Below are 14,709 nucleotides of genomic sequence, written 5' to 3' on the forward strand. Positions count from 1 at the left end.
GTAGCCGCAAACAACTTCTGTATTTGGAGAAGTTCCATCCTAAAATGCGGCTGTGCTTCAAAGACTCCGATGGTCATAGAAACCACTGTTGCATTCAGTAAAATGGGGCCTGATGCCATTGTCTTGGAAGTGGAACTTGAGATGGGACCTAATTTGTCTTACATCTGAGCCGACATGTTGACATGGTGCATAAGTCTAATGAGGCTTTCATAGGAGTGTTGAAAAGCAGTTTTACCAGGCCATAAGCTTAACAGAATTGCAATGTCTGTGTTTGGGTTCTGATCAACCTATTTTGACACTTAGCAAAAGATTCTTACTGTTCAGCATTTAAAATGTGCTTATCATTTGCACCAATTTACTTTTCCTGAAATTATGCAGTATTGAGTTATGTCTTTAAATCTATTCCCATGCCAGAATCTTATCGATATACTAGAGGCCCAGTGCACGAATTTGTGCACAGGTGGTGTCCCTCCGCCTGGCTTGTTGGCTGGCAGGGGGAGGGGCCAAAGGAGGTTCTGATCAGTGCCATCAAGGCTGGCTGGCTGGGGGAAGGGGCCATGGGAGGTTGGCCTGCCACCCCATCAGAGGAGATGGGGCCTTCTCGCCGGGGGGAGGGACTTTGGGAGATTGGCTGTGGGAGCGCATTGACCATCAGAGGGCAGCTCCTGCATTGAGCTTCTGCCCCCTGGTGGTCAGTGCGCCTCATAACGACCAGTCGACTGGTTGTTCGATCATTCAGTTGCTTAGGCTTTTATATATATAGTTTGATAAAATGGTGGTGTGTATTGATGTTAGTTCAACCATATATTTATACTGTTTGGGAATGTGTGGTTATTTCTGCGGGAAAAATAATTTGTCAGTGTTTATCAGCTTGTAAAATTTAGTGCGAGAGCTTAAACATCTAAATGAATGAGAAGCATTTATCATCATTGTTTTTGCTTAAAGTTAACTTTAGAACATGTTAAGACTGAATTGCGTTTCACTTAGTACCTAGTACCATTTGAAGTAAAGTGTGTGTGTGTTTTAACGAATGATTAAAGGAAGTTGTCATTTTAGTAAACTCCTTATAGACACAGTTTGTTAGGGTCATGAAAACTATTTGCAGTAGGTCCTTGGGTTGCGTCTGATCCGTTCCTACCATGCGACGTAATGTGATTTTCGCCGTAAGTCGGAACCTACCTACATAAGCACCTACGTCACTCACATGGAGCACATACACAGCAGTAATGAAGTGAAACAGAAAAAAAATTTAAAAGATAGCAATTCCTGACCTTTACTTGTGGTAAATAAATAATAAAAAACAAAAAGCACATATGTACATACGTCGAAATGACGGAACTTTTTTTTTTTTTTTATAAATAAATGGGAGATGGCAGTGTAACCATAAAACAACATATGTCAAGTCCAACGTCACCCGAGGACTACCTGTATCCATTATAAACTGCTTTTTAGAGATTTAGATAATTTTGAACCATTATGTACTATTCTGTACTGAGAAGAAACAGTATATATAGTAGGGGAAGTCTTTGATTTTAATTTCAATTCTACCAAATAATAACTGGTTCTGAGCTTCAGTTTTCTCATTTATAAATTAACTAGAAGCCCGGTGCACAAAAATTTGTGCACTGGCGGGGGAGGGGGGTGTCCCTCAGCCCGGCCTGTGCCCTCTCACAGTCTGGGACCCCTTGGGAGATAACGACCTGCTGGCTTAGGCCCACTCCCGGGTGGCAGAGGGCAGGCCCAATCCCTAGGTGCCGGCCCCGCAGCCCCTGTTCAGGCTCAGAGCAGGGCCGATTGGGGAGTTGGGGTGCCTTCCCCTGTCATGCACAGAGCAGGGCGGATCAGGAGGTTGTGATGCCACCCTCAGTCACGCTCAGGGTAGGGCTGATTGGGGGGTTGGGGCACCGCCCCCTGTCACACTAAAGGCAGGGTCGATGGGGAGGTTGCAGCACCACCCCCTGTCGCGCACAGAGCAGGGTGGATCAGGGGGTTATGGTGCCACCCCTGTCACATACAGAGCCGGCCGATCAGGGGGTTGGGGCGCTGCCCCCTGTCACACACAGAGCAGGGCCCATCAGTGGGGTTGGGGCTCCGTACCCTGTCACACACAGAGCAGGGCCTATCAGGGGGTTGGGGAGCTCTCCCCTGTCACACACAGGGGGTTGGGGCGCCTTCCCCTGTCACGAACAGAGCAGGGCAGATAGGGAGGTTGTGGCCCCGCCCCCTGTCACACACAGAGCCACAGGGCGATCAGGAGTCACGCTGATCCCTGTGCCGGGAGGCCTCGCGGCTCCGCTGATCCCGGTGTTGGGAGGCATATTACCCTTTTACTATATAGGATAGAGGCCTGGTGCACGGGTGGGGGCCGACTGGTTTGCCCTGAAGGGTGTCCTGGATCAGGGTGGGGGTCCCCACTGGGGTGCCTGGCCAGTCTGGGTGAGGGGCTGAGGGCTTGTTTTCAGGCTGGCGGGTGACTGAAGCTCCCAACTGCTTCTTTTTTTCTTTTTTTCTTTTTTTTAATTCTGGGCCAGCTTTAGCTTTGAGGCTTGGCTCCAGCTCTTAGGCCTCCACTGCTGAATGCAGGCTTCTGGCCTTTGTTTACCTTCTGTATTTGAAACAATGTTGTGATCCTGCTGGCTGAATCCTGGCGGACCAAAGTAGGTTTCTGGGGTTTTGTTTAGCTTCTATATTTGTAACATAGTTGCTTAGAGTTGCAGCTCAGAGGCCGGCAGCGGAAGGCGGGGAACGTTGGAGTCCTCTGTCACAGAAGCAAGCAAGCCTTATGTTAGTTTCAAGTTGCCTGGTTGCCGGCCGCCATCTTGGTTGGAAGTTAATTTGCATATCGCCCTGATTAGCCAATGGGAAGGGTAGCGGTTGTACGCTAGTTACCATGTTTCTCTTATTAGATAGGATTATATAACTTTATAGGTTTTTAATTAATTTAAACGTAAGTATTTGGCACAAGAGGGCTTGATAAATGTTAAGTTTCTTTCAGTAATCTGAAATATGCATACATAGCTCATGCTAATCTAAAAGGTCCTTGTCTGTTTCTTTTTTTAAATTACAGTTACATCCAAGTAAAAGACTCAGATTTGAGTGAAAAAAAAAAGAAAGCAGCTACATGTAAAGCTCTTCCCGTCACATAACGGGTCTTCAATGGATGATAATTTTTGCTTTTGCTGATGTTTTGTTATTTTATTATCTATTTAGATTGTGCATGTCTTTAGCTTGTCTTTGGTTAGAAGTTATTTTTAAAAAGACTTGTCTTAAAATGCCAGATAGCGGCAGATGAGCCCCCACCGGAAGGGTGCCGTTCATTTTTCTCAGTGCACGGACGGAAGGCCTGTGATGTCGATGCCCTGGAGACTCTTCTGCTGACCGCACCTGGAAGGTAGCGTGTGTTTCTCTCTGTAAATGCCATGCGTTCATTGTGCTCCTTTTTCGCAAACATCAAGATGACTTCTAGTTTTTCATGAGCTTTGTAGTCTCGAGTATGGAATCTGGAACCAGGCTGATTAGATTTGGCTTCCCGCTCTGTGGCTTAAAATGTTTTGTGAACGCAGGCAGATTACTTAAGCTTTAATTCTCATCTCATTTTAAAATGGAGATAATAAGAGTACTTGCCGTAACTGGTTTGGCTCAGTGGATAGAGCGTCGGCCTGCGGACTGAAAGGTCCCAGGTTCGACTCCGGTCAAGGGCATGTACCTTGGTTGCGGGCACATCCCCAGTGGGAGGTGTGCAGGAGGCAGCTGATTGATGTTTCTCTCTCATTGTGTTTCTAACTCTCTATCCCTCTCCCTTCCTCTCTGTAAAAAATCAGTAAATATATTTAAAAAGCAAAAAGAGTACTTAATATTACTGTTATTATTTAGTAGTGACTGTATCTGAGAAATTACATGTGCTTTGTCATCAGCTCAGTGAGGAATGCTCTGTGCACTAGAGCCAGAGCCTGAAATAACTATAGTCATGATAATGAACTCTCAGGGTCGGATTAGTTTCAGACAAAGAAAACTATTTAATTTGAATATTAAATTGGTATTCAATGGGCTAGCTTCTGCTTAAAGGTTGATTTCCTGTGGTGGACAAACGTAATAATACCTCTTGCTATTGGGCTAGGGCGGTGGTCGGCAAACTCATTAGTCAACAGAGCCAAATATCAACAGTACAACGATTGAAATTTCTTTTGAGAGCCAAATTTTTTAAACTTAAACTATATAGGTAGGTACATTGTTATTAACTTAATTAGGGTACTCCTAAGGCTTAGGAAGAGCCACACTCAAGGGACCAAAGAGCCACATATGGCTCGCGAGCCACAGTTTGCTGACCTCGGGGCTAGGGCAGTAGTTGTGCACCCCTCCACTGGCCTGATGAACTGGATAGCAATGCCCATTTTTTGTGGTGTTGCTCTGCTGGATCAGAAGTGCTGGGGGTGTTGTCAGTGGGGGTAGTTCTTTCCTGAGGTTATCTGCCCAGCACTTGCTCTCTGCCCAGCAGATGACATGAGTGCTTCTCACTCAGGTAACAACTAAAGCCCAGCGGGCCAAGGTGGCTATGTGGTAAAGTGGTGCTCCTTTGGGGAAAACAAAACAGATTAACTTTTTTTTAATTTGTTATAACAATACTGCATACTTTGTAAGGAAAAGAGTGACAGTGTATCCTCTTTTGAGAGGTGGTAACTATTTTTAATGGTTTGGCTTGTATCCTTTTAGACTTTTTTCTGTGGTTATGCATTTGTACAGGAGGTAGGTTTGTTTTTACTGGAGTCATCTTTCTTTAGTACACGTAAGTGTATCTCATTAAGAGAAATTGGTAGGTCATAAAGTCTATGCAGTAATATCTATTGGTGTCCTGATGTTATTTTTAAACAAGTGTTTTTGGAGGGTAAGTTTTAAAATTTAAGGAAAACATAAGTTAGGAAGATCATAGTGAAGATGATAGAGGAAGGAGATGCTCTAATTGGCAAGTTATATGCTTGAAGCTTTCCTCTGCTTTTTTGCCTTATTTGTACTTACGTTTTCAGATAAAAGGATAACTATATTCTATTTATGGTAGAGTCATTTATTTATTTATTATTTTAAAAATATATTTTACTGATTTTTTTTTTTTTTTTTATAGAGAGGAAGGGAGAGGGATAGAGAGTTAGAAACATCGATGAGAGAGAAACATCGATCAGCTGCCTCCTGCACACCCCCTACTGGGGATGTGCCCGCAACCAAGGTACATGCCCTTGACCGGAATCGAACCTGGGACCCTTGAGTCCGCAGGCCGATGCTCTCTCCACTGAGCCAAACCGGTCAGGTCTAGAGTCATTTATTAAAGTTTTAGTACTATGAGATCTAGATATATATATCTTCTGGCTTTCCCCCCTTTTCTAGGAATTGGTAACAATTACTAATCAAAGTCTGCATTTTATAGCTAATATTTTATGTAATGTACTATTATTATTTTTAATGATGATGAAGTAAGACTCGTGTCTGACAGTATTCTTCCTGAAAACTATTTAACATTTTGATACTTTTATATTAAGATGCTCACAATCTTTACTTAAATTATTGTTGCAGCTATATTTTCTTTCAAAACTTTTTAAAGTTTATAATTTTAATCTTTTGCTATTTATTTTCAGACCCAAGCCCTTATTGTTCAAAGGTGATCACAGATACCCCTCATCCAGTCCTGAGAGTCCAGTGGTGATTTTCTACTCTGAGATTGGTGATGAGGCGTTTTATAATTTCCACCGCCAACTTGTATCAAAAAGCAATGCAGGAAAAATCAATTACATATTCAGACATTATGTATCTGTAAGTATTGACTTACTTTACAACTCTTTTAAATATTAATTTGCCCCGCATGATTTTATCACATAAGCTAATAATTTTTCCGTTTATAAAATTTTACTTTTTTGAAAAATTAAGTCCTTTCATAAAATGCTTTTTGCACATAAGAGATTTGCTTACTTTTCTAAAGTTTAAAACAGTTATGCTTAAAAATAGCGTAATAAATTTCATATTCTATTTCAAAATGAACCACATAAATTATATTTAATTTGGCCCAGATTTAATATGCTCGCATAGTATGGAACTAATTTTTTAATTAATTTCCTTTCTAAACTCCTTTTTTAAAAAATCTTTTCATAAGATGGAAAAGGAAGGATTTCTGGAGGTAAAAACCAGGCAGAATCGATTGAAAATGAAGGTTTCGAATCCTTGTATAGCATTTAGCTTTAAATTATTTATGCGTACAGATTGGTAGCCTTAAAGTTTCTATGTTCTAATAAACTCAATAAATATTGGATGCTAAGTCCATGCAAGTAAAATAAAAATTTTAAGTGAAAATTTGTATGAGCAGAAACATTCAAATTAATATTTAATTTTTGACAACTGCCCTCCTTCCCTCTGCCCCCATACTCTGTTGCTGGTCTTAAAGATTAAAATGTCTAAAGGCCCATCCTTATTCAGGGTGGTGGTAAGCCTGTGACACTGGGTCAGCCCAAACCCTGACTGAAGACATTTGAATTCCATCAATGTAAACGTGCCTCCATGTACACACGGCCCCAACACTGCACTGCTGGGCGGAAGTCTCCCTCACTGTTCCCAGCCCTGCTGCCCAGGTTGTGAAACTCCTCCCCTTTCTCCATTTCTTCACATGGCTTGGGTCCTTTTCCTTGCCTTTTCGACTGTTCCCTTCCCTGGTTTGGCTTCCTCCTTGGAGTCCCCATTTTCATACCTGTGGCAGGATATGATCCTGAAGGAGGCTAGGATTTCCTTTGCAGTTTCAGTGTATTCTGAGTGCATAACCCGAGGTGTTAGCTACACGGCATGGACACAGTCACGTTCTGTACATTGTGACATGTGAAGAGCTCAGTGGTGATGGTGGAATTCTTGCTCTACTTGCAGCGCCCCAGGAGAGAGCCTGTGTATCTCTCCGGCTACGGCGTGGAGCTGGCCATTAAGAGCACCGAGTACAAGGCCAAGGATGATACCCAGGTGAAAGGTGAATTTGTAAATTAGACCAATGTGTTTTCTTTTTTAAAAATAGTGAGTTAAAGGAGAACCTTTTTTCCTAATGATAAAGAATAGATTTAGGAATATGATGAACCTGAGTCTTCTGTCCCATGTGAGTTGGGTGATATTAAGCAAATTCCTATCTCCTAATTTTTTCCTGTGTATAGATAATGATATATGCTTCTTAAAGTATTTGTGTGGAGAAAATAAGATGTATAAGTAAGAAATTAACACAGTTCTTTGCACAAAAATATTCAATAAGTACTAGCTATTGTTATTGATGATACGCAGTTCACAAATAGCCATTAATTTGTGGCCCAATGTGAAATCTTAAATTCTCCTATAATTAACAAACGTTTTAATGGTTTATATTATTTTCGGTACTTGGAACAGTTTACTATGGATACTTCTTGTCATACTCTAGAGTTTTTAATTTATTATTTCAACCACAAGTTTTATTTTTATTTTTTCAAATATGTTTCTATTTATTTCAGAGAGGAAGGGAGAAGGAGAGTTGGAAACATCAATGATGAGAGAATCATTGCTTGGCTGCCTCTTGTATGCCCCCTACTGGGGATTGAGCCCACAACCTGGGCGTTTGTCCTGACCAGGATTCGAACTGTGACCTCCTGGTTTATAGGTCAATGCTCAGCCATACTGGCTGGACTCAACCACAAGTTTTATGTACAGTCTTCTTTATTTCTTTTGTTTTAACCTTTAAACTTTTTTTTTAAATGTTTAGTTATTAAGTTGATTGTGGTTCTCTATTTCTTTTGAGCTCATTTTAAAGATAAAAAGGATTGGCTTGGTACATGGAAGATAGCCTAGTAACTCATCATTCTGTTCTCAATAATCTATTTAGGGTTAAGTTGCTGGTTGCATATTCTTTAGAATTTTGATATTGAAAATTCCATTGTTTGTAATTTTAAAGGTATTAATTTAGAAAATTTTAATATGTAATTTTCCAAATTTTAAGGAAAAAAATATATTCGTACTTTATCCAGGAGCATAGGCCATATTAAAAACACATTAATTTTCTCTGTTTGTTTGTTACCATTGCAAAATTAGGTATGAACATTTTAAATGGTATCATAATATTGGGTGTTCTGATTTTTTTTTATATTACTCAGACGTATGAGGTTATAGTATTTTTATTTCTAATCTGAGTGATTAGACATGACTTTGCTGTGCCTTTACAGGAACTGAAGTAAACACCACAGTGATTGGTGAAAATGATCCTATTGATGAAGTTCAAGGATTTCTCTTTGGAAAATTAAGGTATGTATATTCTTTTGGGAAATGGTCTTACTCTATTTAAACCTCCAGGCTTCCTCACACTTTACACCATCTTCCATATTGCTGTCTGAGTTACAGATCTCCCAACAGTATTTTATATGTGTCATCTCATAGGAAGAGATGACCATAATTATAGGACAGTTTATGATCTCTAGTCCTTCTGAGCACATATGACTTACATTGAGTTCCTTTTCTGGGCTTTGTAATCGATGGCATAAAATTGCGTGTCATTTTTTTATTCACATAGTAGGAGAAATATAATTGTTTCAGTCAATATTTTCCCAAGAAATTAAAATGTATTTTAAGTTAGCGAGGTAATAGCTATTTACTCATGCTAAATGTAGTCTACAAAAAATGCAAAAGAGGTGTAGCAGGATGTGTAGTAGATTTTATACATGTTCAGTCAAAATACATTAGTATTTGCTCTATGTGAAAGAGAATAGAATATGGTTTTCTTTTGAAGAAAATTTCATAGCCATCCTATGAAGTATCAAAGGATTTTATAGCTGAAAACAGTCTTCTTAGCTCTTTTTTTATTCATTTTACTAGAGGCCCGGTGCCCAAAAATTTGTGCACTTGGTGGGGGGAGGGAGGGTTCCTCAGCCCAGCCTGTGCCCTCTCGCAGTCTGGGACCCCTCGGGAGATAACGACCTGCTGGCTTAGGCCTGCTCCCGGGTGGCAGAGGGCAGGCCCAGTCCCTAGGTGCAGCCCCTGGTCGGGCTCAGAGCAGGGCCAATTGGGGAGTTGGGGCACCTTCCCCTGTCATGCACAGAGCAGGGCAGATTGGGAGGTTGTGATGCCACCCTCAGTTACACTCAGGGTAGGGCCGATTGGGGGGGTTGGGGCACCGCCCCCTGTCACACTCAAGGCAGGGTCGATGGGGAGGTTGTGGCGCCACCCCCTTTCACACACAGAGCAGGGCCAATCAGGGGGTTGGAGCGCTGCCCCCTGTCACTCACAGAGCAGGGCCCATCAGGGGGGTTGGGGCTCCATACCCTGTCAAGCACAGAGCAGGGTCAATCAGGGGTTTGGGGAGCTCCCCCCTGTCATGCACAGAGCAGGGCCGATCAGGGGATTGAGGAGCTCCCCCCTGTCACTCACAGAGTAGGGCCGATAGGGGAGTTGGGGCACTGCCCCCTGTCACACTCAGGGCAGGGCAGATCAGGGGGTTGGGGCGCCTCCCTCTATCACCTACAGAGCAGGGCCGATCAGGGGGTTGGGGCGCCGCCACTCTCACACTCAGGGCAGGGCCGATGGGGAGGTTATGGCTCTACCCCGTCACACACAGAGCAGGGCCCGTGGCGGTGGGGGATGTTGGAGTGCCGCACACTGTCACACACAGAGCAGGGCCGATCAGGGGGTTGAGGCGCCACACCCTCTCACACACAGAGCCACAGGGCGATCAGGGGGTTGGGGAGCTCCCCCCATCAGGCACAGAGCAGGGCTGATCAGGGGGTTGGGCGCCTTCCCCTGTCACAAACAGAGCAGGGCAGATAGGGAGGTTGTGGCCCTGCCCCCTGTCACACACAGAGCCACAGGGTGATCAGGGAATTTGGGCACTGTCCCCTATCACGCTGATCCCGGTGCCGGGAGGCCTCTTGGCTCCGCTGATCCCGGTGCTGGGAGGCATATAACCCTTTTACTATATAGGATAGAGTCCTGGTGCATGGGTGGGGCTGGCTGGTTTGCCCTGAAGGGTGTCCTGGATCAGGGTGGGGGTCCCCACTGGGGTGCCTGGCCAGCCTGGGTGAGGGGATGATGGCTGTTTGCAGCTGGTCACACACCCTTCAGGGTGGGGGTCCCCACTGGGGTGCCTGGCCAGTCTGGGTGAGGGGCTGGCGGCTGTTTTCAGGCTGGCGGGTGACTGAAGCTCCCAACTGCTCCTTTTTTTCTTTTTTTTTTAAATTCTGGGCCAGCTTTAGCTCTGGCTCCAGCTGTGAGGCCTCTGCTGCTGAAAGCAGGTATCTGGTTTGTTTGGGTTCTATAATCGAAACAATGTATAACTCCAGCTCTGAGATCTTGGCTGGCTGAAAGCAGGTTTCTGGGGTTTTGTTTAGCTTCTATATTTGTTACAATGTTTTTTAAACTGCAAGCTCAGAGGCCGGCAAGGCAGGCGGGAAATGTTGGAGTCCTCCATCACTGAAGCAAGCAAGCCTCATGTTCGCTTCCAGCTGCCTGGCTGCCGGCCGCCATCTTGGCTGGCAGTTAATTTGCATATTGCCCTGATTAGCCAATGGGAAGTGTAGCGGTTGTACGCTAATTACCATGTTTCTCTTTTATTAGATAGGATTATTTTTTTTTTGCTGATAAATTGTTAAAAAAATAATTCTTCGTCGTTGAAAGTCTTACATATGTCCCCCTTTCACCTGCGTCAACTCCCTCCAGCTCGCCCCACCCCCTGCCCCAGGCCCTCACCACCTCACTGTCTGCAGCCATGGATTATGCATATGTGCATACAAGGTCTTTGGTGGATTACCCCTCACCAACCTACCCTCCCCCGCCTTCCCTCCAAGATTCCACACTGTGTTCCATGCTTCCACGTCCCTGGATCCACTCTGTTCATCAGTTTATTTTGTTACTTAGATTCCACATATAAGTGAGATCGTGTGATACTTGTCTTTCTCAGACTGACTTATTTTACTTAGCATGATACTCTCTAGGGTTGCTCCGTGCTGTCTCGAAGGGTAAGAGATTCTTCTTTTTTACCATAGTACTCCATGGTGTAAATGTACCACAGCTTTTTTATCCACTCATATACTGATGGGCACTTGGGCTGTTTCCAGATCTTAGCTATTATAAATTGTGCTGCTATGAGCATAGAAATGTATACGTTCTTTCTGATTGTTATTTTGGGTTTCTTAGGTTATTTTCCTTCAAGTGGGATCACTGGGTCAAATGGCAGTTCTATTTTTAATATTTTGAGGAAACTTCGTACTATTTTCCATAATGGCTGCACCAGTCTGCATTCCTACTGGCAGTGTACTAGGGTTCCCTTTTCTCCACATCCTCACCAGCTCTTGTCATTTGTTGATTTGTTGATGGTAGCCATTCTGACAGGTGTGAGGTGATACCTCAATGTCATTTTGATTTGCATCTCTCAGATGATCAGTGACTTTGAACTTTTTTTTTTAAAATATATTTTATTGATTTTTTACAGAGAGGAAGGGAGAAGGATAGAGAGCCAGAAACATCAGTGAGAGAGAAACATTGATCAGCTGCCTCCTGCACGCCCCCCACTGGGGATGTGCCCGCAACCAAGGTACATGCCCTTGATCAGAATCTAACCCGGGACCCCTGAGTCCGCAGGCCGACGCTCTATCCACTGAGCCAAACTGGTTCTGGCTGAACATTTTTTTATCTGTCTCTTGGCCATCTGTATGTCCTTTTTGAAGAAATGTCAATTTACGTCCTTTGCCCATTTTTAAATTGGATTGTCTGTCTTCCTTTTGTTAAGTTATATGAGTTGCTTATATAGTTTGGATATTAACCCTTTATCAGATGTATCATTGCCAAATATGTTCTCCCATGCAGTGGGCTCCGTTTTCGATTTGTTGATGATTTCTTTTGCTGTAAAGAAGCTTTTTATGTCGCATTTGTTTATTTTCTACTTAGTTTTCTTTGTCCTAGGAGATGTATCCATAAACATATTGCTATGAGAGCTGTCTGAGATTTTGATGTCTAAGGTTTTTTCTAGGATTTTTATGGTTTCCCAACTTGCATTTAGGTCTTTTATCCATTTTGAGTTTATTCTTGTGTATGGTGTAAGTTGGTGGTCTAGTTTCATTTTATTGCATATATCTATCCAATTTTCCCAGCATCATTTATTGAAGAGACTGCCTCGACTCCATCATATGTTCTTGCCTCCTTTGTCCAATATTAATTGAGCATAATTGCCTGGATTGATTTCTGGGGTCTCTGCTATGCTCCATTGATCTATATGCATGTTCTTATGCCAGTACCATGCTGTTTTGATTACAGTGGCTCTGTAGTATATCTTGTAAGCTGATATTGAAAATCCCTCCTACTTTGTTCTTCTTTCTCAAGATTGCTGCAGGTATTCAGGTTCTTTTTTGTTTCCTATAAATTACTGGAGCATTTGTTTCAGATCTGTGAAATATGCTGTTGGTATTTTATCTTTTTTAATTTAAAAAAATATATATTTTATTTATTTTAGAAAGGAAGGTAGAAAGAAAGAGAGACAGAAACATCAATGATGAGAGAGAATCATTGATTGGCTGCCTCCTATACACCCCACACTGGGGTTGGAGCCCGCAACCTGGGCATGTGTCCTCACTGGGAATCGAACTGTAACTTCTTGGTTCTTAGGTTGATGCTCAATCACTGAGCCACACCAGCCGGATGCTGTTGGTATTTTAATAGGGATTGCATTAAATCTGTAGATTGCCTTGGGTAGTATGGACATTTTAATGATGCTGATCCTACCAGTCCATGAACACAATATATTCTTTCACTTGTTCATATCTTCTTCTGTCTCTTTTTTCAACGTCCTGTAGTTTTCTAAATAAAAGTCTTACCTCCTTGGTTAAGTTTATTCCAAAGTATCTTAATTATTTTTGTTGCAATGGTAAATGGGTTTTTTGTTTCGTTTATTTTTCTGAGAATTCATTACTGGCCTCATCGATTTTTGGGTGTTGATTTTGTAGCCTGCTACATTGCCAAATTCATTTATTAAGTCTAGTAGTTTTTTGTTGGAGTCTTTAAGGCTTGCTATGTATAATATCATGTCATCTGCCAATAATGAGAGTTTTATTTCCTCCTTTCCAATTTGGATGCCTTTTATTTCTTCTTGTCCGATTGCTGCGGCTAGGACTTCCAATGCTATCTATAATAGTAAAAGCATAATATGCAAATCGACTGAAAAGCGGAACGACCGTCTGGACAACCTTCCGAACTAAGCCGGGGCTGTGAGGGCCAAGGCAGCCAGGGCTGCGAGGGCCGAGCCAGCTTGGGCTGCTCTTGCACAAATTTCATGCATCGGGCCTCTAATGTTGAATAAGAGTGGTGAAAACCGACATCCTTGTCTTGTTCCTGTTCTTAGGGGAAATGTTTTAGTTTTTGCCCATTGAGTGATGTTGGCTATAGGTTTGTCATATATGGCCTTTATCATTTTGAGATATGCTCCCTCTATTCCCATTTTGCTGAGAGTTTTAATAAAAAATGGGTGCTGGATTTTGTCGAATGCTTTTTCTGTGTCTGTTGATATGATCGTGTTGTTTTATTATTATTTTTTTAAAATTTATTTTATTGATTTTTTACAGAGAGGAGGGAGAAGGATAGAGAGTTAGAAATATCAATGAGAGAGAAACATCGATCAGCTACCTCCTGCACACCCCCTACTGGGGATGTGCCTGCAACCAAGGTATATGCCCTTGGCCAGAATCAAACCTGGGACCCTTCAGTACGCAGGCCGACACTCTATCCACTGAGCCAAAACGGTTAGGGCTGATCGTGTTACTTTTGTCTTTTAATTTGTTTATGTGATGTATCACGTTTATTATTTGCTAATATTGTACTAGCCTTCCATCCCTGGAATAAATCCCACTTGGTCATGGGTGTAATCTTTTTAATATATTGCTGGATGTGATTTGCTAATATTCTGTTGAGGATTTTAGCATCTATGTTCATCAGGGATACTGGCCTGTAAATCTGTCTGTTTTCCTTCCTTCCTTCCTTCCTTCCCTCCCTCCCTCCCTCCCTCCCTCCTTCCCTTATTGATTTCAGAGAGGGAAGGAAAGGGAGACAGAGATAGAAACATCAATGATGAGGGAGAATCATTGACCAGCTGTTTGCTGCATGCTCCCTACTGGGGATCGAGCCAGCAACCCAGGCATGTACCCTTGACCGGAATCCAATCTAGGACCCTTCAGTCTGCAGGCCAACGCTCCATTGACTCAGCCAAACCCGCTAGGGTGCTCAATTGTTTTTTTTTTTGTTTTTTTTTAATTAAATCTTTATTGTTCAGGTTATTACAGTTGTTCCTCTTTTTCCCCCCCATAGCTCCCCTCCACCCAGTTCCCACCCCACCCTCCTCCCTTCCCCCCCCCCCCACTGTCCTCATCCATAGGTGTACGATTTTTGTCCAGTCTCTTCCCGCACCCCCCACACCACTTTCCTCCCCGAGAATAGTCAGTCCACGCCCTTTCTATGTCCCTGATTCTATTATATTCACCAGTTTATTCTGTTCATCAGATTATTTATTCACTTGATTTTTAGATTTACTTGTTGTTAGATGTGTATTTGTTGTTCATAATTTGTATCTTGACCTTTTTCTTCTTCTTCCTCTTCTTAGGGATACCTTTCAGCATTTCATATAATACTGTTTTGGTGGTGATGAACTCCTTTAGCTTTTCCTTATCTGTGAAGCTCTTTATCTGACCTTCAATTCTGAAT

At 42.7% G+C, this 14,709-nt stretch overlaps 1 protein-coding gene across 4 annotated transcripts in view; it reads left to right on the forward strand.

Moving 5' to 3' along the window:
• The window catches only part of UGGT1 (UDP-glucose glycoprotein glucosyltransferase 1), a 173,858-nt gene that overhangs the window by 32,483 nt on the left and 126,666 nt on the right, over nucleotides 1–14,709 (forward strand). For all 4 annotated transcript variants that reach the window (XM_059704829.1, XM_059704832.1, XM_059704831.1 and 1 more), the window contains 4 exons: nucleotides 3,279–3,391; nucleotides 5,625–5,799; nucleotides 6,895–6,991; nucleotides 8,202–8,280. In XM_059704829.1, the coding sequence (XP_059560812.1) occupies nucleotides 3,279–3,391; nucleotides 5,625–5,799; nucleotides 6,895–6,991; nucleotides 8,202–8,280 (464 nt within the window). The remainder of the gene's footprint in view (nucleotides 1–3,278; nucleotides 3,392–5,624; nucleotides 5,800–6,894; nucleotides 6,992–8,201; nucleotides 8,281–14,709) is intronic.

Source organism: Myotis daubentonii, chromosome 7, assembly GCF_963259705.1.
Source record: "Myotis daubentonii chromosome 7, mMyoDau2.1, whole genome shotgun sequence".
Lineage (NCBI taxonomy): Eukaryota > Metazoa > Chordata > Mammalia > Chiroptera > Vespertilionidae > Myotis > Myotis daubentonii.